General features: G+C 44.2%; 1 protein-coding gene across 3 annotated transcripts in view; it reads right to left on the bottom strand.

Annotated features, from left to right (window-relative positions):
• Positions 1-21,677, bottom strand: part of ARHGAP28 (Rho GTPase activating protein 28) — a gene marked incomplete at both ends in the record, with an annotated part of 189,561 nt that overhangs the window by 20,327 nt on the left and 147,557 nt on the right. Inside the window, 7 exons of one of the 3 annotated variants that reach the window (XM_080714420.1) lie at positions 27-189; positions 6,568-6,645; positions 10,247-10,338; positions 10,440-10,605; positions 14,026-14,168; positions 17,544-17,628; positions 21,099-21,191. In XM_080714420.1, the coding sequence (XP_080570546.1) occupies positions 27-189; positions 6,568-6,645; positions 10,247-10,338; positions 10,440-10,605; positions 14,026-14,168; positions 17,544-17,628; positions 21,099-21,191 (820 nt within the window). The remainder of the gene's footprint in view (positions 1-26; positions 190-6,567; positions 6,646-10,246; positions 10,339-10,439; positions 10,606-14,025; positions 14,169-17,543; positions 17,629-21,098; positions 21,192-21,677) is intronic. The other 2 variants (XM_080714422.1, XM_080714421.1) reach the window with 2 other exon arrangements.

Here is a 21,677-nt window from a genome sequence, read left to right as displayed (position 1 = left end):
CATTCCCATCATACTTGTCCACTTACTTTCCATGAGAGTGATGAAGGCAGGTATATATTCCACAGGGAAGAGAGAGGTTGGCAGTTCTCGGAAAAAGGCTTTCAACATGACGGCGGCTTCTCTATGGCACATTTTGTCCCATTTGAACTTATCCGTATTGAACTTGGCATCCAGTTCCTCACGGTATTGCTGTAAGTCAAGGAAGACGGTGCTGAGATTCAGTGAGTTTTGACGGCCTGACCCTCTCTGCCCCTCTGAACTCTATCATTACTTCAATGATTTTTGCAAATAGATCGATAAGGTGATCACCTACTAAGCCCCTGCAACACAATTCAAAGCACCGAAACAGCTGCAAATGCATTTTTAGATGATTGCAAAATATTTTTAAAATAATGTTCATCTTGAAAGAATTTGCTAATCCTTCCTGCACAAATCTCAGCGTCTTCTGCTTCGATCACAGTTTCATTTCTGTGGTTTTGGCATGATACCACTTCCCACATGATAAATGCGCTGCTAGGTTTCAACAGACTCTTTTTTTTTTTTTGTAATCCCTTCTGCCATTCTCACTTCTATTTCTAAATTAGATCAGAATGTGCCCGTCTCAGCTACTTCACAGAATGAGAAAGCTCCCAGTAATGCGACTCTGACCTCACGACAGCGCACGGAACACTGGCATCTTCCTGGAGCAGTCACAGGAAGTTTTTGGCCAAGACACACACATGTGCTCCACATGTGTGCAGCGCCTGCCCGATCCCTCGTGAGGCTGGGAGCACTGTGAGAATGCTTCAAACCAAAGGGGAAAGAAGCTGGGCCTTCGCACGTTCAACGAGTCCCACAAATCGACGCTGTCACCTCTGGCCATCGGTGCCGCCTTTCTCCATGTTTCTTTAGCACAGTCAAGCTCATGCTTCCTATCCCCTTGAAGTTCAAGGTCTACTTATAATAGTCGGAAGTTAGTTCCTGAATTAACACTAACTGCTCCGAAAAGGAGACTTTGGGCAGGATCTCTGAGAACTCGGGTCTGTTTTACCATGGCCTCTGCTTTATTCTCGTGCGAGACCTCCTTCTTCTGGCCTCGAACACGCACAGCCAGGGTCAGTTTATACATCTCAGTTCTTCCTACCCAGATCGGCTCGATAGCCCACCATGCTTGGGAGCTCTTCAGACTCCTAGGATTGGCAAACCTAAGAGCTTCTGCAGAAAAAAATTTCTTACAGACATCATGGGGTTCAGATCCACCCTCCAGCCCTGTTGACAAATCAAAAGTTGACTTTCTTCTTGTTCTGAACTTTTAACAGGAATACTGGAGCTGACCGGGCAAACCTTTGCTGATAGATACACTTGAAAAAGCCTTCCACAGCCACATAAACTCCTCCTGGAATCAAAGCGCTCGTGGTCCAGAGTGGGCTCTGGGAAAAGAAGGGTGCCTTAAATCTATTCTTTGCATTTGGGTGTCTGGTCGTCCAGTGGAGAGGCCCATTTCATGAGCTGATAACAGTAACTCACAATGGAAATGCTACAAGAAAGGTCTTGTATGGATGCTGTATGCCTGGAAAGTGGGGAAGCAAACCACTACCCACGTTAAGAGTCTTGTCTGCGAAGGAAGGCACAGAGAGGCATGCTGGAGAGCCGGAACTACCCAAGAAGTGACCCGGTGCTTGGAGATCTAGCCTGGAGAGCCCCCTGAAGGTCGGCAGTGCTTGAGCAAGGCGCAAGGCAGGGAGCTGGTCAGAGCCAGACCCCAGGGGACAGTGAGGAAACTAGGGTCGTCTCTAAGCAACGGGACGGCAAGGCTAGATTCACTGTTTTAGACAGCCAGATGGAAAGAAGAACTCAATTCATTTATCACATTTAGATGCAAAAGGGATAACTCATGTGAGTGGTTCCCAGTAGCCTAATAGGTACCAGGACCAAGAACTGGTCCTATAACCAGATCCTTGCAATTTTTATTCCAATTCTATAAACTGACTAGTTCCTGTGTCCTGTGCTTCAAGATCCTCCCTGTACTACAGGGATAGTAAAATGATTTCCTGCAAATAGCCAAAACTATTAGGAGAAGAAAGAAAAAAAGCAGACATTGTACTACCTGGTTTCAGAATATACCACAACGCTATAGTAATTAAAACACCATGATGTTGGCATAAAAGTAAACAAAGAGCCCTAGGGACAGAGCACCCAGAAGTAAACACACGCATCTACAGCCAATGGATGCTCAACAAGGTGCTAAGTACAGGCCCTGGGAGAGGATGCTTCCAGTGCGTGGTGCTAGGAAGACTGGGTAATATGTGCAAAAGAATGACACTGGACCCCAAACCCTCATTAGTCATAAAATCCAATTAAAACTGGGTGTGGTGGGCACGCTTGTAATCCCCGCGCTTGGGAGGCGGAGACAGGAGGATCGCGCAGGTTCCAAGCCAGCCGCGCTGGCTTAGGAGACCCTGTTTCCAAATAAAAAGATAAAAAATAGGTCTGGGAGTGTAGCCCGGAAGTAGAAGGGTATCCAGGAACCCCAGTACCACAAATAAATAAATAAATAAAATAAAAAGAAAAACCAAGTAAAATAGATTAAAGACTCAAATATGAGACCCCAAACTATGAAAGTACTAGACAAAATGTAAGGGAAATCCTTTATTAAATTAGAGTGGGCAAGGACTTTTTTTGAGAGCTCAAAAAAGCAGGAAACAGAAGCAAAAATAGACAAGTAGAATGACATCAAACTAAAACGCTTCTGCTTAGCGAAGGAAACAACAGAGACAGCCCTTAGAATGGGAAAAATATTTGAAAAGTATACTTGTGACAAGGGGTTAACATTCAGATTATATAAAGACCTCAATAAACACAAATCAATCTGGTTAAAAGATGGGCAACAGGCCTAAAGAGACATTTCACAAAATAAGATGTACAAACTGTCAGCATCTATATGAAAAAGAAATTTCAACATCACTAATCATCAGTGAAACGCAAATCAAAGCCATCATGAGGTAAGAGTGGCCACCATCAAAAAGACAAAGATGTGAACCAAAGGGGCCCCTGGCATCCCGGCGGTGGGGATGCAGGCTAGGCTGGCCACTGTGGAAAGAGTGAACACAGACCTACCCTGTGACCAGCTGCACCCCTCCTGGGTACAAATTCAAAGGGAATGGTCTCGGTGTGTCGGAGATGCTGGAAGTGTAAGGAAAGGTCGACCAGTTGCAGTGAGACTGGAATGAGAATTCCTGGTGTGGCATTACACAAAAATACACTATTGTCACAGACAATGTATCATTTATTTCAGAAAGATGGAAGAACGAAATTGGAAAGTTTTCCTTGCCATGAAGAAAATATAAATGTTTCAGAGAGCAGACATGGGTATTCTGATTTAAACACTGTGCAATATGTACATGTGTCTAAGTTTGCGGTGCACCACAGATATGCAGAGCTTGATGTTTTTATGTGTCTGTCAGTTAAAAGTAAAATTTAAAAACAGACCTCCTTGAGATTAAGTTGGATAATACTGCACAGAGCCCAAGGGGCAGGGCTCCGACACTGCAGCATCAGGGAGCCCTGGCCACTGGCCCTGCCCCTCCCTGCCCAGGTCTGTTCTAACATCAGCGTTATCCCTAGGGAAGCCGCTGGTGCTCGAGATGTGACTGGGTAGAGGCACCACTGAGAGAGAAAGTCCTCTTTTAGTTTTTGACCAGAGCAGACAAGAGGGTATAAGCACAAATAACGTTTTAGCAGTGGCTTTAAATGTGAAAGCACATAAACCAGGTATGAATTTCCCTGACCAGAGACAGCGAGTGCCTAGAGGGTGAAGAAGTCAGGTTTCCTGTCCACTGTTATTGAAAAGAGAGGCAGAATTCGTGTCCTCAAATCTTCTCTGCAAAACCACAAGTTGCTTGAATTTCTGAGGTCATGGCATATACATGCAGTGACTAGCCTGTGGCTCCCAGCTCAGCAAGAGAAACCTACATACCAGGCAGTGTAACTCCAAAGAATTAGCACTGTCTCTGAGCAATGGAAGTGAGTCAAAAAACATAAGAAAAGAAAAGAAAAAGGAAACTTGCATGTCAGTCGGCCTTCTTCCATAAAATAGATTCCCCAGTGTTGGGCTCAAATTTCTACCATATTTTGAAAAGAAAATCATCTAACACACCAAAGCCTTAAACTGAGTCCAAACGGCGTGCGCCCTCCGGGGCGGGAGTTGGCGCTGAGACTGTGTCTCTGATGGCTGAGTCTCACAGCTGCTTCTCTGAGCTGCCTCCCTGTCAGCCTGACCAAGTGCTCACAGTGCAGCACCAGGATGGACTGTTCAACAGCCGAGACCTACCAGAGCTGTTGTCATTTACTTGGCACGTGGCACAAGTGGAAGATGTTTGTAATACAACTTGTTTCATTTTTTAATATTTTTCCCCAAGCACATTTCTAGAAAAAGTAGTGCAACAGCTGAAATGCAAACAAAATGAACAGCAAAAGCAAGGTGGTTGAAGGTTTGCAGAAAGGAGCGGAAAATGAAGGTCCCTTCAGCACATCCAGCTGCGGCGTCTTGCTCAGCATGGCCCTGTTCTTCTCATGGGCTCAGATTCCTTTCACATTGGTTTTCCTGGAGCCTGGACCAGGAACACATCTGGATTACATTTTTGGACTAGCAAGTGGTGGAATAAGTAGACTGACACTATGTAAAACTGAGGAGGGCAGAAGAGGGGCTCTGACCTCGCTGTGGCTCGGCAATGCGTGCCGGGTCAAGGACACTTTGAAGGGGTGAGTGGCCTTTGATAAGCACTCTTCAGGGATTTGCTGGGGCAAAGTAACTTTTGCTGTAATGCTCAACTTTGTGTACTTATGAGACGTCCTATAATGTTTCCTTCCATTGATTATTTGGAAGGAGAATTTAGATTTTATCCTTATGCTTTTTATGAGCTTAGGTTGTTTTCATTAGCTTGTAGGCAAGTGTGTGCACGTGTGCATGTGTGCGCGCACACACATACACACACACACACACACACACACACACACACACACACACACGGGAACCAGAAAAGGTATGTGCAAATATAGCCTTCCAGATTTTGAGGGAGGCTTGGAGCAATGGAGTTGGATTCCATTTAGAAGGTTGATTTCTTTTGTTTCATTTCAGGTCTCTGTCTCTCCTGATAAGCAAAGACTTACTTAACCCAAACTAGTAACAGTTCTTACTCCCCAATTTAAAATTGTTATGTGTTCAGAAGTATATCTAAGAACCAAACTTGTGAGAAACTAAGATAAGATAAAAAGTAGATTCGACTTAGAAAGTCTACACCGTAAGGGGCTGTTAGGAATTTGCCAGCCTTCCAAATAAAGCCGTGCCAGTATTCTGCCTACCCTGCTCACCTCACGGGGAAGTCACAGCTCCCAGCAGACCCCGACTCCAGGTCCTGCTCTCAGTGCCCCGTGGCTTGCTCAGGTCTCCTTCCAAAGAGCACTGGCCACAGTCATGGGCACACAGTCCAGGCATTTGCCTCTCCCAGCCCACGGCTCAGCATGGACAGGGCTCAGCCTAGCCTGCTCTGCCCAGGGTGGGCTCCTCTGCAGAAAAACACTGCCAGGCCCGAGGCTCCCCATGCCCATCCTGCTTCCTGATCCCGTTATCTTTCAGAAGTGCCGTTCCTTAATAACTTTTTCCACTGCCAATCCATCTCGGCATTTGCCCTCTGTAGGATTCAAAGACACAGGCTATTTATTCTCTGATTCCACTTATAAAATCTTCTCTATAAAACCCTCGAGACTTCTGTTACAAATAGAATTTTCCAAACATGTGCCAAAATGGATTAATGAAGAGATTCCTTGCGCCTATGCATTTCCTTGAATAATTCTAAAGGCAACCATATTCAATTCCCCCTCACCCTGAGACCATTTTCTCGGAAATTCATCATCAGTGTCCACCGCCATTGGCGGCTGCAGGCAGGGATGGGCTCTCCGCTGTGTGCACCCACCAGGATATGCAGTGGGAGTTTGACTGGAAACGTATGAGAAAAGCCTTTCTTTTCAATGATTCTTTCCTCTAATGTTTTGTAGAATTTGCACCATGTAGAAGTAGGAAGACGACGTCCAAGGAGTCACGTGTACTTGGGTGGCATCCTGTGCAGACACTTACATTCCATAAACGGAACTGGGTTTTCCAGCTGTTGAGTGAGTCTTTTCCATGGGTACGAACCTTGCTACAAAGAGCTTCCAGTGGAAGGAGATCTAGAGAAGGTTTCTAAGCTTAAGGCCACTGGATATGGAAACCAGGCCTCACATGCTGCGGCTTGGTGAGCACGAGGAATACAACACACTGAAGTGTTTAGCCCCAACAGTGAAGGGCAGCTGGACTTTACACACTAAAGACAAGCCGCCACGTCTTACGGTGAAGGGATGGGTTCATCCATCGCTGCAGGGTTTTAAAATATGAGTGTTGTTTTAACTGAAAAGGATCTTAAAGCAAATCCATAATCCTAGGCACCAGGGAATGATAGGAGGAACACGGAGGGAACTGGATAAACAGTGACAGCCACAACCCGGGTCTGGCTGCTCTGGATCTCCAGGTAGGAAGAGAAACGCGTCGGGTACCTTGACTTTGGCAGTGCATCCTGAAAGCCGAAAGATTCCTTCGGATTCCAGACCCGATTCCTCGACTTTCTCAAAGAACTAGGAAGCAAGGACATATTACAAAATAAGCGCCTTGAAGTGGTCACAAACATCTGGCCTAATAGGATGACGGCAACCAGCAGAGCATTGCATTGAGAATCAGCACGTACCTGGTACCTGAGTGCACGGGCAAGGTTCACAGCCTCCCTAAACGGCCCACATCATCCTTCCATTTGCAGATGAGCAACTGGAGATTCTGAGCTGTCAGGTACCGTTCCCAAGATCAGCCTCATTAGAGACGGCACGGTCTAGGGCTTGTGTCCTCAGACACTGTCATTCGCTGCTGTGCAGCCATTTGGGGATCTGACTACTATATCGTTTTCTGATGAGTAAGAAAAGATTCTAAATCCACATCGCTAGTTGCAATCACCCTGGCTGAGAACCTGCAGTAATTGTAGGCATCTGACCGAGGAGTTAGAAACCATTACGGTTCATCGCTCTCGTGAATTCTCATGGTGGGGGTGGGTGTTTAAAAATATATTTCTATCACACTAAACCTCAAGGTGATGTGTAATTACAAGCAACCAATTAAATTATATTAAAATAATAATAGCCAAGTGCGGAGGCACATGCCTGTAATCCCAGGACTTCAGAGGCTCAGACAGAAGGTCACAGATTTAAGGTCAGCTGCGGCAATTGAGAGAGGCCCTCAGCAACTTAGTAAGACCTTGCTTCAAAATGAACAATAAGAGCCGGGCGCGGCGGTACACACTTGTAATCCCAGTACTTGGGAGGCCGAAGCAGGAGGATTTCGGTTCACAGACCGCCTCAGCTACTTAGTGAGGCCCTCCAAAAGTTAGTGAGAACTTGTTTAAAATAAAGAATAAAAAATAGAGCTGAGGGTGTAGCTCGGAAATAGATTTGACCCTTGGTTCCATCCCTAGTCTGGCAAAAACAAAACAAAACAGGAAAATAGGCCTGGGAGTATGGCTCAGAGGTAGAATATCCCTAGGTTCAACTCCTGGTACATAATAATAATAATTAATAATAATAATAATAATAATAATAATAGTAATGATGATGTTAGGCATTACTTTGTATGATGTGTTGTTTCAGATCCGAATCTCAGAAATCTACATATATTTATTACCTCTATTATTCCTGGCAATGATTTATAAAGTAGCTGTTATCTCCATTTTACTGCTGAGGAGATAAAGGAAGAAGGAATAACTTCCTCAGCTTCACACAGTGAGAGGACACAGCACTTCCACCTCCCTCCAAGAAATTATGGTAAACTGGATGTGGTGGTGCACACCTGTCATCCTAGTACTTGGGAGACTGAGGATCACAGGTTCGAGGCCAGCCTCCGTAACTTGGTGAGGCCTTCAGCAACTTATGGAGACCCAGTTTCAAAATATAAAACAAAATGGGGCTGGGGTATAGCTTAGTGGTAAAATACCCCTGGCTTCAATCTCCAGTACCACAGGGGGGAAAAATAATAAATAAAAAAAAAGATTGTACTTGAAACTAAATTAGTTTTTTAGGTATGTAGAGAAGTAGCTATTTAGGAAGAAGAAATGTGTCTTAGAGAAGACTTTCCCCTTGGCATGGAAGAGTGCTAACTCAGATTGTCTTCGATGAGGAGCACTCACCTCAGCGGGAATACTAGGTAACACTGACTGAGCAACTCATCTGATCAAAATCCAGATAGCATTGTAACTGGCACGTATTGGGTACCTTCTTTTTGCTCCCATTTGCTAAGTTCTGTGCCAGGCTGCTGTTCCTGTGACATAACAACACACATCTGTGTGCTAAATCTTCTGTCTTAGATTTTATGGATTTTCTTGTCCTTCGCTTAGAGGACAAAGGGAATGATTCTGGTTTGAATTCAAAGGAGGGAAGAAAACCTTTGTCACTATGGCCTTTAGACTCGGATGCATGCTGTGCTCCTTCTCCACTCTCCCTCTGGCTGGCTGTGTGGTGATGGGGAAGTCAACTGATCCTCCCAGGTCTTGGGCTTCATCTGTAGTAGGCAGAAGATAACACTGACACCCTCGGGCTGCGCATGCTGGCTCGAGAGGATGTTGTATGGATGGCATCAGCACAATCTGCTCAGGGAGGTGCCCATGGGTGGCCCCTGTGCACACAGGTGTCACCAGCATCCTTTGGCTATCTGCCTGCCATCCTCTCTGCTCCCACCACCAGCCAATCAGCTTTCAGTTTGAGAGAGTAGCTAAATTTGAGAAACTAGTAGCAAAACACAGGGAGATGGAAGAAGGATGTGGAATTGTTGGTGTAAATGAAGTAAGTACATGTGTCTTTAGTCCATAGTTTTACATATCATTTATAAACTCATTTTAAGATCAACAACGTTTGTGTTAGGGGCTTGGGATTTTAATTGTGCCACTGGATGTCACTGTTGAATAAATGCAGAGTTAGGTAGATCAGTGCAAGTTGATGCCTATAAAAAACAATGTAACTGGAAAGAAACAGCTGTTTAGTAAGAGTGGTCATGGAGGTCTTTGCAGATATAATTTCATTTTTAAAACACCTTTCATCCAAATTCTTCTCTTTGTCTAATAGTATCCAATCTGCCTAACACCCCTGAGAAATCACCAGAACAAGATAACTTTTAGAATTTACTCAGGTTTGGAAAATTCATAAAAAAATTACACATACACATTTTCAGAAAACCAAGCCAGGCATAGTGGCACATGCCTGTAATCCCAGGAGTTGGGAGGCTGGGAAAGCAAAATCACAGGTTTGAGACCAACCTCAACAACTTAGCAAGACCCTCAGGAACTTGGTGTGACCCTGTTTGGAAAAAGAAAGTAAAATAGGGCTGGGAGTGTAGCTCAGAAGTAGAATGCCCCTTGTGGTAGAAGAACTTAATTCCCTTACCACAAGCTAAATACATTTCAAGCCTATGATATATCTCAGCAAATGTTTATATGATCCATAAATATATTGTTAAGAATTAAGGGTCATCTTTATCTGAATAATAAAATACAAACATATGCACAAATAACACTTGAAAAGACATTGGAAAAAATATAACTGAAGGAAGCCATTAGATAGAACAGCCGTTCCCATTTTCTGGTTAAAGCACTAGGCTGTGGACTTGGTTTGTTCCTCAGAGGCTTAAGTAGAGGCAGTGTGGCTCGAAGTGTGGCCCTCAGTGTTGTGGTGTTGAGGCAGTGGGGCCTTTAAGAGGCGGAGCCACGGAAGCTGTTACTGGCTCCTCCCCTCTCTCTGGCTTCCTGCCTGGCCATTTGTCTTTTTCCTCTCCCTCAGGCTCCTCTCACTGTGGTGTGGTCTGCCATAAGCTGCTGCAGATAAGCAGGCTCTCACCAGAGCTGCTGACGTGCCCTTTGGCCTTCAGTTTCTAAAGTATAAGCTAAATAAACTTTCTTTTCTTTAAGTACTCAGCCTCAGGTATTTTGTTACAGTAATGAAAAACAGACTGATAGGAATGCACTTGGTTTCAGTACTTGTAGCCATTATGCAGATATATGAAATAAAGCTCAAGCTTGCCAAGGGAGTGATTCTTAACAGGGTTTAGTGTTTTCAAATCTAAATACAATTAATTAGTGGGTTTACAGAGTACAAAACCACAAGAACAGGGGTGTGTTAGTTCTACATTCACTTGCGATATACTTACTTTTTGTAATACAAGGGGCACTTTCACGCCAGGGTCTTTCTTTCGGTCAGTGTCCAGGAGGACTGTAAGTGGGACTCCAAAAATCCCATTGTCTTCATTGTAGAGTGGTCAAGGGAGAAAGAAAAAGAATCAGAAAGCTCTCGTGACCTCATGTGTCAGCGCGACAACCAGACGCCACGGTCCTCTTAGTTACCTCGGCCTCTGACTTTCTCTGTTTTACTTCTCTTCAGCTGAATTCCAAAGGCGTCAAAGACGGCAGTCAGCTCAATAAGGGAGAGATGGCGGATTTTCTTCATGTCGTCAGCAGACAGGTCTCCTGCTTCCGTTAAGCCAAATCTGGTTTTCTGAACAATAAATTTCTAAAATACACAGTGAAGATGGTTATTTTTATGGCAAAGAATAATATACCTTCATTCAGATGTCACCCAGATATTCTAAACCTATAGAGCAAAATAAGATGTTTGCAAAAATCTCTCAGGAGCATGTTGCATCATGGAAGTGGCTGTTTCTTTAGAATATTTATAGCTCACTCTTAGCTAATTAGAAGCTATATAAAATGATACTCTGAAGTCCATGAGACCACGAGAGTACTATCATGATGGGAAACTGCCTTCTTCTAAGGAACATGTTGTACCATCCGGCAAGATGCAGGCCATGCATCATACAGGACGTGTGTACCAGGGGCCTTTATCTGGATTTCGTGTGGCACACACATGCAAAGCAACGCACCTGAGTGTACCCCGCAGGGCCTTGAATGTCTCCCTGCCACCCCAAGGGAAAGCATCTTATAAATCAGGATTCGTGTATGCTATACTGCATGTCTCCCAGTTGAAACCAATGACACATGCTTGCTGAGACAGTAGTTATTCTCCCATAAACATCAAATTTCGAAGACTTCAAATTCTTAATAAGGCAAAAATTCTAAGAAAGTGCAAATAATCTTACTGTTGTTCTGTGTGTGTGTGTGTGTGTGTGTGTGTGTGTGTGTTGCTGGGGATTGAACCCAGAGGTATTCTACCTCTGAGCTATACCCTCAGCCCTATTTTATTTGGAAACAGAGTCTGGCTAAGCTGCTGAGATCCTCACTAAGTTGCTGAGGCTGGCTTCAAACCTGTAATCTTCCTGTCGCAGCCTTCCAAGTACGTGTACCACCCCACCTATCATTACTATTGCTTTTGAAGAAGATACTGTTATGTTCTCCATTTCCATCCTAAGAAATAAAACACACTAAAATAATAACCACAAATCCTTTGACAATCCAGGAATATTATTAAGAATCTAAGCTACAAGCAAAGCTTATTCTTGTATAATCTCCACAGGTACACTGTACTCTCAAAAAACAGGGCATTGAAAATATGTCAACTTAGGAAATTCCTCTGGTTACTTAAAAACTGAAGTCTCAAGGATCCATTTTTCACAGCATCTCATGAAGTTGCTGAGAGCCTCACTAAATAGCTAAGGCTGGCTTTTAAACTGCAAGATCCTCCTTTCTCAGCCTCCAAGGTACTGGGATTGCAAATATACGCCACCACGCCCAGCTCCATGTGGGTATTTAAAACCAACATGTAGGCTTGTACTGTTAAATAGACATTTTACCTTCTTCCTGAGATCACTGGCCCCACACAACAGTGACAATAACAACAATTTAAACAACAACTGCAGATATTTATTGATTAATTACTGTGTGCTAAACCCTATGCCACCTTCTACACAGGAGGCTGACCTGCACCCTGGGTGAGCCAAACCTCAGGGGGAAACAGCTTTGTTGGGGAGAGCTAAGGACTAGCATCCCCTCCTGAACAGTTCTCTCCAAAGGACTCCATGAGGAGGGGCTGGACTTGACACCTCTCTCCTGGAGGGCTCCACTCCCCTGGAGACTGTCTAAGGGCCAGGAAGGGTGTTGGAGCTGGGCACTAGGCTTAAGTTCTGTTCCTAATGTCCTTGGACACGTTACTTAGTTCCTTTGGACCTTAGTTTTCTCATTTGTAAGGTGTGAGTAATGGATAGGGTCCACCTTGCAGCTACAACAGCTGGTGCCCATAGAGGGCACTCAGGAAGCCTTCCTCTCCTCCCTGAAGGGCCTCCTGGTACAAAATGTCCGTTTCTAGATGACATTCTTTTAAACGCTGACATTGCCAGAGCCCTGCTCACCATGCCTCCAGCCCTAAAAAAGGGAATGTTCAGGATTTCACATCATGGGCTCTTCACACATTCATGTATGTATGGAATAGCAAAGATGTCAGCATAGTTCTGTGTTAGATTTTTAAGACAGAACATCCTGGGCATATATAACGAGACTACAAAGCCCCGTTCGCCTGCCTTGTGGTAATGTACGTTGGTGAGTTGGTTGTGTTGTGCTTTGGTGTGGGTCTGTCCCCTGAGCTCTCAGGACTTGGAACTTTCTGTAGTACCCTCTTTAGACATGCCCCTTACAGAGGCATGTCTGTACTGATACAGGCACAGAAGGGTCTGTACTGATACAGGTCAGGTGAGGGGTGCTGTGCAAGTCATGAGCTGGGGAAATCCTACTTCACTCGTGCAGGAGTTTGTCGGGGCCCACTCGGCTGGACCGAGATGGCACCCAGGCTTGTTGCCAGCATGGACTCAAGATGGCGCCTGGGCTTGCAGCCAAGTCACGAGGCTCACGAGGCTGGCGGTGCCCTGAGCCTGCGCAGTGAGCCCTGTCAGGCGCCTTACGGATGATTAGTGATGCAGCGCCTCGTGCTACCACCTGCCCGCCCAGGAGAAGGTTGAAAATGCGCATGCCCTAGCGGGGAAGGGAGGAGGGTTGGTGGAGTGATGAGGGAGGGGATAGAAGACTGATGTTGTTTTTACCTGAGAGGGCGTTGAGAGAGCATTAAAGAGGAAAGAGCTTCATCAACAGAGTCGGCGTTCGTGTGTTTTTTCCCTAGGCTCTGCTGGTCAGAGCCCTAGGGACGCGACAGGAGTTTGCAGCTTGACTGTCCCCAAATGCCCCTGTGTTAAAGGCTTGGCCCCTAACTGTGGTGCTTTGGGGGTTTGTGAGGAAACTTTAAAAGGAAGGCCTTGGCAGGGGAGGTAAGGTAAGGGGGCCACGTCTGTGAAGGCCATGCTCTTTCTGTTTATTACTCCTGGACCCCTTGAGGTGAGCCGCTCGCTGTATCAGGGCTCGCTGTATCATGACTTGCTGTATCCCAGCTCACTGTATCATGAGCTCCTGCCATTACTCACTGCTTCACCACAGGCCCATAAGCAATGACCACCTGCCTGTGAACTAATCTATCCAAGTCCATGAAGACTGTGAGACACGGTATGTCTTTCCTTTTTTTTTCATACCGGGGCTTGATCTCAGGGCATCCTATCCCTGAATTATACCCCCAGCCCTTCCTTTTTATTTCGAGACAGGGTCTTCTATGTTACCGAGGCTGGCCTGAACCTGTGATTCTTGTCTCATCCTTCCAAGTCCTGGGATTGCAGGCATGCACCACCACACCTGGTTTATCTTTCCTCTTTTTAAGTTGATTTATTTCAGGTATTTATCATGGTGATGAATCAGTATTCAAGCATATGAGATCAAGTCACAGCTCTTCTTAACCCAGGACTGCAAGGTACAGCCAGGCAAGATGTGATACAAATAGTGCCCAAATATCGCAGCGGGGTGTGGGGGTGCAGTGCTGACGCCTGCCCCCCCCAATCTTCTTGTGCATGTTACAGACATGTACAAAAGAGTAAAATCCTAGTTTTGACACATAGAAAAGTCACGGCAAGTCACTGGGATAATCCTGAAAGGTTTCACTTACAGTTAAAACATAGTCTTCTTTCTTAATCTCTGACTTCTTGGATTTAGGTCTGTTTGGAGCCTCTGTAACCACTTCTGAATAAGATACTTCAAAGGACAGCTCTTCAGCCTCTGTTGGAATGTTCTTTTCTAGATAATCATCATCTAAAAAAGAAAAGAAAAGATACAAGACATTTAATATACCACCTAACTGATCACCACCATTTACTGTAAAAAATAAGCCAAAATATTCACAAAGTAACCTGCAAGCCTGTCAGAATGTTTATATACAGGAAAAGCATCAGATTCCCCCGAAGACTCGAGTTAAGCAATGCGGTGCTGTCATCTGACTCCCGCAGGAAGTCATTTCTAGCCACATAAAAACAAACTTTCCATTTTGTTTGGACTTTTTAAATTTTGGAATTTCATGTCTCATGAACGTTTTTGAGGGTGATTTACAGGAAAAGCCCCAAGCAGATAATCATTTCCATATATTCCTATGATAATAAAAGCAAACCCTCCAGATTCAATGTTATGAAAGAACCAGCAGCTTAAAGCAGAGGAAGAAAGTGAAGAGTTCTCTTGGAATTCTCCTCTGCCTTAACTTTTGTTTTCAAACTATCGAATATCTGCCTCTTAAGATTTGTTCAAATTCAACTGGAACTTCATTGCCAGGTGTGTTCAGGCGCCTTATTGTGAATTTTTAAGGTGTGATATTGGCTGCCTGACCTTTCATGCTACACACTAAGAACAAAGCTGACTGGGGATAAACACACCCTATGGACGTGCTTTTCACAAGTCGGTGTGAAAATTGGGACAAAAGACGCCTTGACCCAGGACAGAGGGTTCACAAACGTGCGTTGAGCAGCTCCACTCTCTGCGTTTGGCTTGAAATCTTGTTCCATTGCCTGGGAAACTGTTTATATGCAAAGTAAAAAATTATTTGAACGCAAAAAGAACTCATTCTCCTTTGCTTTCCTCTCTAGAAGGTGTTTGATGAGCGAGAACAAAAAGAATAACAAAAACCAGAATTAATATAAGACCTAATTATATTTATATTGAAAGTTCAGTGAAGACGTTTAAAAGCCAACAGATCTGAAAATTATGAACGGCACTATAAACATCACAATCAATAACTGCACCAAGAACTTAGAATATGGCAAAAGGAAAATTGTGAATTGTCACAGCTCAAAATAGAAGAAAAATATTAAATAATGCTTTAATTTCTTAAGAATAAATGGACAGATTCTTTGTGGAATGGTGATTAAATATGACAGTTCTCCAAAACACAGCACTACCCCATGCAGATATCTTTTAGTGGCATGATTTGAACGAGATTACGGTGTGGCATTAAAAAAACGTGGAATAATTCTGGAAAATTCCTTGTCTGATTTTCTTGGTATCAGCTTTACTGAGATGCAATCTGCACACCATGCAAGTCACCATTTGATGTGTGCAAATCAATGGCTTTCAGTATATCAGATATGGGCAACCAGTACTGTAGTCTGTTTTAGAACCTTCTCAGTTTCTTGGATTTTTGATGTGAACTCTGAAAGCACAGCCTCTGTGTAAGAAGACTACACGTATTTCAAGAAAGGTTTGAGCAATTGCAAGCGTATGGCCCAAGAGGGCTTGTTACCTAGCAGGGGTTTTGAGATTCCACTCTGAGCCCAGATAAAAGCTACCCCCGATGGATTAAAAATCTATGGGCTGTGTACACAATGGAATTTTACTCAGCCATAACAAAGCACAAAATTATATCATTTACAGGGAAATGGATGGAACTGGAGAACATTACGCTAAGTGATATTAGTCAGTCACAAAAAGTAAGAAATCAGATGTTCTCCATAATATGTGGAAGCTAGGGAGAAAATGGGTCATAGGATGAAGAAGGAAAAACCACAGATGAGCAAATAAGGTGACCTAACTGAGGGAATGGGGGGAGGGAAATTTGTAATATACAGGATGTACATTCAGAAACATGTCAAAGTCAATCACTAAACCAGACATGAGAAGGAGGGAGAGGGAGGGAATGGAACGGGAACTGGGGAAGGGCTGATTGGGTGATGTGTGCATGTGTGCCTCCACCATCTTGGACTCCATTAAGATGTAGGACTACAGTGCGCCCATGCATTTTTTATTAAAGGCTATCCCTGTGACCACTCGAACTTGAGCACTGACTGGGGAGTCTTGCAAGTGGTCTGCTTCCTGGCTTACCTGCAATCATTGGGCAGATACGGGAAACTTGGGCCTGAGGCCTCAAGTCAAAAGCACCGCCCAAGGGAGTAGCTTTCAAATGCTGTGGCTGCTGGTGAAGGAGAAAGAGAGTCCACCTGCAACGTGGCTGAAGTCTGGCGTGGCAGAAAGCATGTTTGGAGGTCAGTGGGAAGAATGTGTTGAAGCCACAGAATCACAATGGGGAGAGAAACATGCTTACCTCTTGCTTTTTAATTTTTTTGTGGTACTGGGAATGGAAGCCAGGGGCCTTCTACTTCTGGGCTACACTCCTAGACCTATTTTATATTTTATTTGAAAACAAGGTCTCACTAGGTTACTGAGAGCCTCGCTAAGTAGCTGAGCTGGCTTTGAACCTGCAGGATCCTACTGTCTCAGCCTCCCAAGTACTGGGATTACAAGCGTGTACTACCACATCCAGCTACCTTTTGCTTTTAGAAGCTCATTACTAATGAGTTTTTAATGAGGAGGGATGGGGACAATCGGTCAATGGGGAGTGTGTTGACCATTTGATAAAGGCAGGAGGTTCCCACGTGTAATGTACAGTGGGTTTTCTATAGGTAATAATGAGGTGGTGTAAATTTCAAAATGTCAGAAGACCCTGAAAGTATTCCTCATAAAGAGATGATAAGTGTAGCTTGGTGTAGAGGTACATGCCTGCCATCCATCCCTAGAAAGGCTGAGACAGGAGGATCACAGATTAAGGACCAGTCTCAGCGACTTAACAAGATGCTGAGCCATTTAGTGAGACCCTGTTCCAAAATAAAAAAGGGCTGGGGTGTCTCTCCAAGGTAGAATGCCCCTGGGTTCAATCACCAGTAACACACACACACACACACACACACACACACACACACACACACACACACTTTTTTTTTTGTGGTATTGGGAATGGAACCTGGGGCATTCTACCTCTGAGTGACACTCCCAGCCCTATTTTCTTATTCTTTATTTTGAACAGGGTCTCAGTGAGTTGCAAAGGGCCTCACTGAATAGCTAACACTGCCCATGAACCATGATCCTCCTGTGTCAGCTTCCCAAGTACTGAGATAACCACTTTCAGTATTTAGAAGATAGAGATGCCTAACCTGATGGAAAGAAATATTACCCAATGCATTAAAGCATCACATGGTATCCTGTTTTATTATTTTATAAAATGATTTATCCAGTTTCATGTTTTCATGTATTTGTTTAAAAATCATTGTATTAGAAATAAGCAATTAAAAAGGAATCCACAACTAGCTGTATTGAATGCCCGAACAAAAGCAAGAAGACACCGCTGAGTTCAGCAGGGGACCCACTCACCACTCGGTGTGCTCTGAGCTGACTGCCCGGCATCTGCAGATCCATTGGCGTGAGCTGGGATGTCAGGAATAGCCTCCAGTATAGACTGCCAAGCAAAATGAACAAAACATTAGCCTACCTTCATCTCAGTCTGGCACACCAGAGCACCCCACCCTCGCTCTCTCTTCTGAATTTCATAAATGGCCTGCATTGGTTTTCTTTGTTGCTGCTTATGGTTTTGTGGTTTAGCTGTGGCTCATGTGAGTTTCTCAGAAGGGAGCATGTCAGGTTCAGTATAACAACACTTTCTTAGTCCTTAGATGTCTGCTGTTTAACCTTTGCTAAGTTGTAGAAATTATTATGCTTGATGTCATGGAAGTTGAGAATTAAAATATGATTTGCTAATCTTGGTGCATTCTGTCTTAATTGTATAATTATATTATACCAGTATTAACACTAATCCCCTCATTGCAAAATACAGGGTAGCAATAACTAGTAAAAAAGTAAGTCTCTTTTCTAATTTGGTTTCTCTTTTTAATTAACTTGGTGTTTTCTTCATTGAAATCTTATCAAAGCATTGAACTCCCATGCAATAGAATCAAGAGATGATCTTTTTTTTTTCCAGTTGTACACAGTAAGTTACTGCTCAGGTCTAGATAGGTACCAGAACAAATTTAAACAGAAATCTTACTCCAAATTTTACACACAAATTCTATAAAGTTTGTTCTTTAAAAAAAATTAATTGGTGCATTGTAGTCATATATCTTAATGGGGTCTAAGATGGTGGAGGCACACATGCACACATCACTCATTTAGCCCTTCCCCAATTCCCACCCCATTCCCTCCCCCTCCCTCCTTCTCATGTTTGGCTTAGTGATCGGCTTTGATATGTTTGTGAATGTACATCATGTACATTCTATAAATTTTAATGTGCAAATTATCTGTGAATGTGTGTGACCATGAAAATCTGCTACTCCATCAAGAATCTTTTATACACTACTCACACAGAAAATTGGTTCCTTTTCCCCCAGAGCCTGATGCTTTTTCTCTTAGATTCACATTTATTTAGTGATAACGGGACACCTGCTTCATGAAAGATCCTTTATCATATCTACAAATCGCACAAGGGAGTCTCAAATTCTGAGCCTCACAGTCTTCTTTTATTCCCATTTTATTTCAAAGGAGATGATACACTTTTAATTGTAAACAGCATGTGAATAGATGGCCAAGTATGGCAACACAGATGCTCATATACTATAACCAGTGGGAGAAAAGAAAAAGGGACGAGGGCCACGTAGCTCCTCGTCAGTCGGCTTGTGGTGGTTCTGAAAACCATCAAGACAGAATGAAGACTACCGACTGCTCGGGTTAGAATTTGGAGTGTCCCCTCAAGGTGTGTGTATTAAAGGCATGGTCCTCGGCTTGGTGCTTTGGGGACCTGATGAAATCAAGAGGTGGGGGTCACTGTTGGGTCACTGTGGGGGTCACTGTGGGGTCACTGTGGCCAACCCACAAAGGGACATTGGGATATTGGCCCATCATCTCCCTCTTCCCCAAAGCAATGGGACCAAGTGACCATGGACTGAAATCTCCAAAACTGTGAACCAAAATAAATCTTTCCTCTTTAAAAGTAGATTATCTCAGGGTTTTGGTAGAGTAACAGAAAGCTAAAACATCCACATATTAAGACTCTTTTCAAAAGATGTGTACACATTTTCAGTGGTTTCTTAACTTTTCCATCAAAGGAATGCTTTGCCGGCTTATAAAATAAGTCCCCTATGGAAAAGAAGACCCTCCCGTAAGTTGAAAGGCTTAATTTATTTAGAACTTAAAACTTGAAGGCTTGGGATACTTAAACCTACTGAATGTCAGTTTCTTAATCTGTGATGAAGAGAATTGTCCAGCTTCTCTGTCGCTTAGTTGGCTGATAGCCAGTCTACTGTACTGATGAGTGCCTGTTCTTTGTGATATAAATCACTGTGGGACAGAGGTTTGAGTCATAATCCCTTTTCTTGAGCTACTTACAAGAAGAACAGAAACGCATGTATGGACCGTATTAAAGACAAGCAATCCACTGTAAAGAGTGCATTTTTTCTTTTCTTTTCGTTTTTAGTACTGGAGATCGAATCCATGGAAGTTCTACCTGCATAACCTCCAGCCCTTTAAACTTTTCATTTCGAAACAGGATCTTGCTAAGCTGCTGAGGCTGGCCTTGAATTTGCATTCTTCCTGTCTTAGTCTCCCAAGTACTAGATTACAGAAAAGGTTGGTGGAGTAGTTCGGAAATAGAATACCACTAGGTTAAATACCCAGTAACAAACAAACAAACAAACAAACAAACAAACAAACAACAAACAGACATAAAGGATTCTGGGCAAGGGCTTACATCAGGAGTCTTCAGTTATAGGATATAACACAATTGGGTAAGTTCTTTTGCAGGGAACTACTTATTCCAATAGCTATCAGAATTTGTGAATGCTTTTACTTTCATTAATAAGAAGGGTTTGAGATGATTTCTGACATAGAGATATCGTCATTCATTTTCTTTCCAATGCGTGGTCTTGCAATGGCAAATAAAATATAGATTTACAGCCAGTGGGACATTCCTCAGTCTGTCTATGCCATCCTTTACAGGGTTATTGATTTACTAATTAGTAAAAGTCATTCATATTGTCCTTATATCATCACTATTAAACAAAACAACCATAACTGCATTATCAAACCCTAAAGTCACAACAGAAAGTTGAACTTCTATGGGGTTAATAGCATTAGACCTCTATGGGGTTAATAGCATAGTTCCCTGAACAATGGATTCCTGGGAGTGTGCTGTGAACATCAGCTGTCCTGTTTCCACAGTGATGGGGAACTAGAGCCCCAGAGGGACACCAGAACGTGGTGCCTCCACTGAGGATCAATGGCCATAGCTGCCATCTTGTGTCTAACGGCCATCAAAGAACCACAGGGCCTCAGCTGACAGGGTCTTTCACTGCCTTCTGGAGGCCCCTCACGCCTCCTGCTGGAGCGCAGCTCAGAGACACCGACACTACACAGGCATTCTCAGGGGGGGCAAGAAGAGGGGACGACAAGAACTTCCGACAATGGACGCCTCCCATTACTCAGGCCAAGTGAAGGAGAGCGCTTGCCTGAGAGTCCTGAGAACTATGGCTGGCGAGATGGTGTGGTGGAGAGCTCTCCCTAGCAGGAGGACATTTCTAGTACCTGCTGTGGGTAAGGGACTCTTGGGTTAAGATAAGCTAAGCCGGATCATCAAGCCTCTGCCATATTTTATGTGAACCCAGCCAAGAGGACCAAAGCTAATGAATTCCTCCATCCTTGAGAGGTATAAAGAATACCCTTTGATTTCTGGGGCAGTGCTGCTAATTCTTGAAGTCTCTTTCATTTACTCATTCCCCAGTTTCTCATCTTCATCCTCCTGTTACAAGCTTGCCAGCAGCTATGGTTTCCTGCAATCCGTGTTCCAGTTTTGTTTGTTAACCTGCCTTGAAGAAATGGCTTCTTCCTACCTTCCTGAACTAAATGTCTTCCCCGCCACAGTGTTGGCAGGCGATGACTTACCACGGAGGAGCCACTCCTGGGATCCGTGAAGCTCCTGTCTTCATCCCGGGACCCATTGGACAGGGTGGTACTGTTGAGAGACGCATCGTCTGGCTAAAGAGAGAAACAAAAGTGCCATTCTTACTCAGGCAAACACCTTCTCCCGTGTGTGTTTGTGTATCCCACTACGTCTGTGCATGGAGATGTGCGGCCCTATTGGGATCTGTGGCATCCAGGCACTAGTGTGGGCTGGCCCTGAGCCATCTATAGGCCGGGCCTTGTCCTCGGCGGCCCACACTGCGGTGCCTGCCACAAATTCAGTGTGCCTCAGCACTCTCTTGGTCTAGTTCCCGAGAGCTAGGTGTTAAGTCAACAGACTCCACTTCCAGGCAGCTAAGAGGGATCGTGAGACAAGAGTGGCTGACAAGGTGGGAATACTTTCATCTGATCTAAAAGAGGAGGGCCAGTGGATCGGGCCCGTGGCAGGACCACTGATGACAGTCTGGAGCTGCTGGCATCTCACAGAGGTCAGCGTCAACAAGATGGCTCAGACAAAGTCCTCTCTGGCTGAGTCCATGACAAAAGGCACCACAGCTGCTG

This window comes from Muscardinus avellanarius, assembly GCF_963383645.1.
Source record: "Muscardinus avellanarius genome assembly, chromosome: 17".
Lineage (NCBI taxonomy): Eukaryota > Metazoa > Chordata > Mammalia > Rodentia > Gliridae > Muscardinus > Muscardinus avellanarius.
Note: the sequence above shows the minus strand (reverse complement) of the source record. Positions and strands in the feature narration are given on the sequence as shown.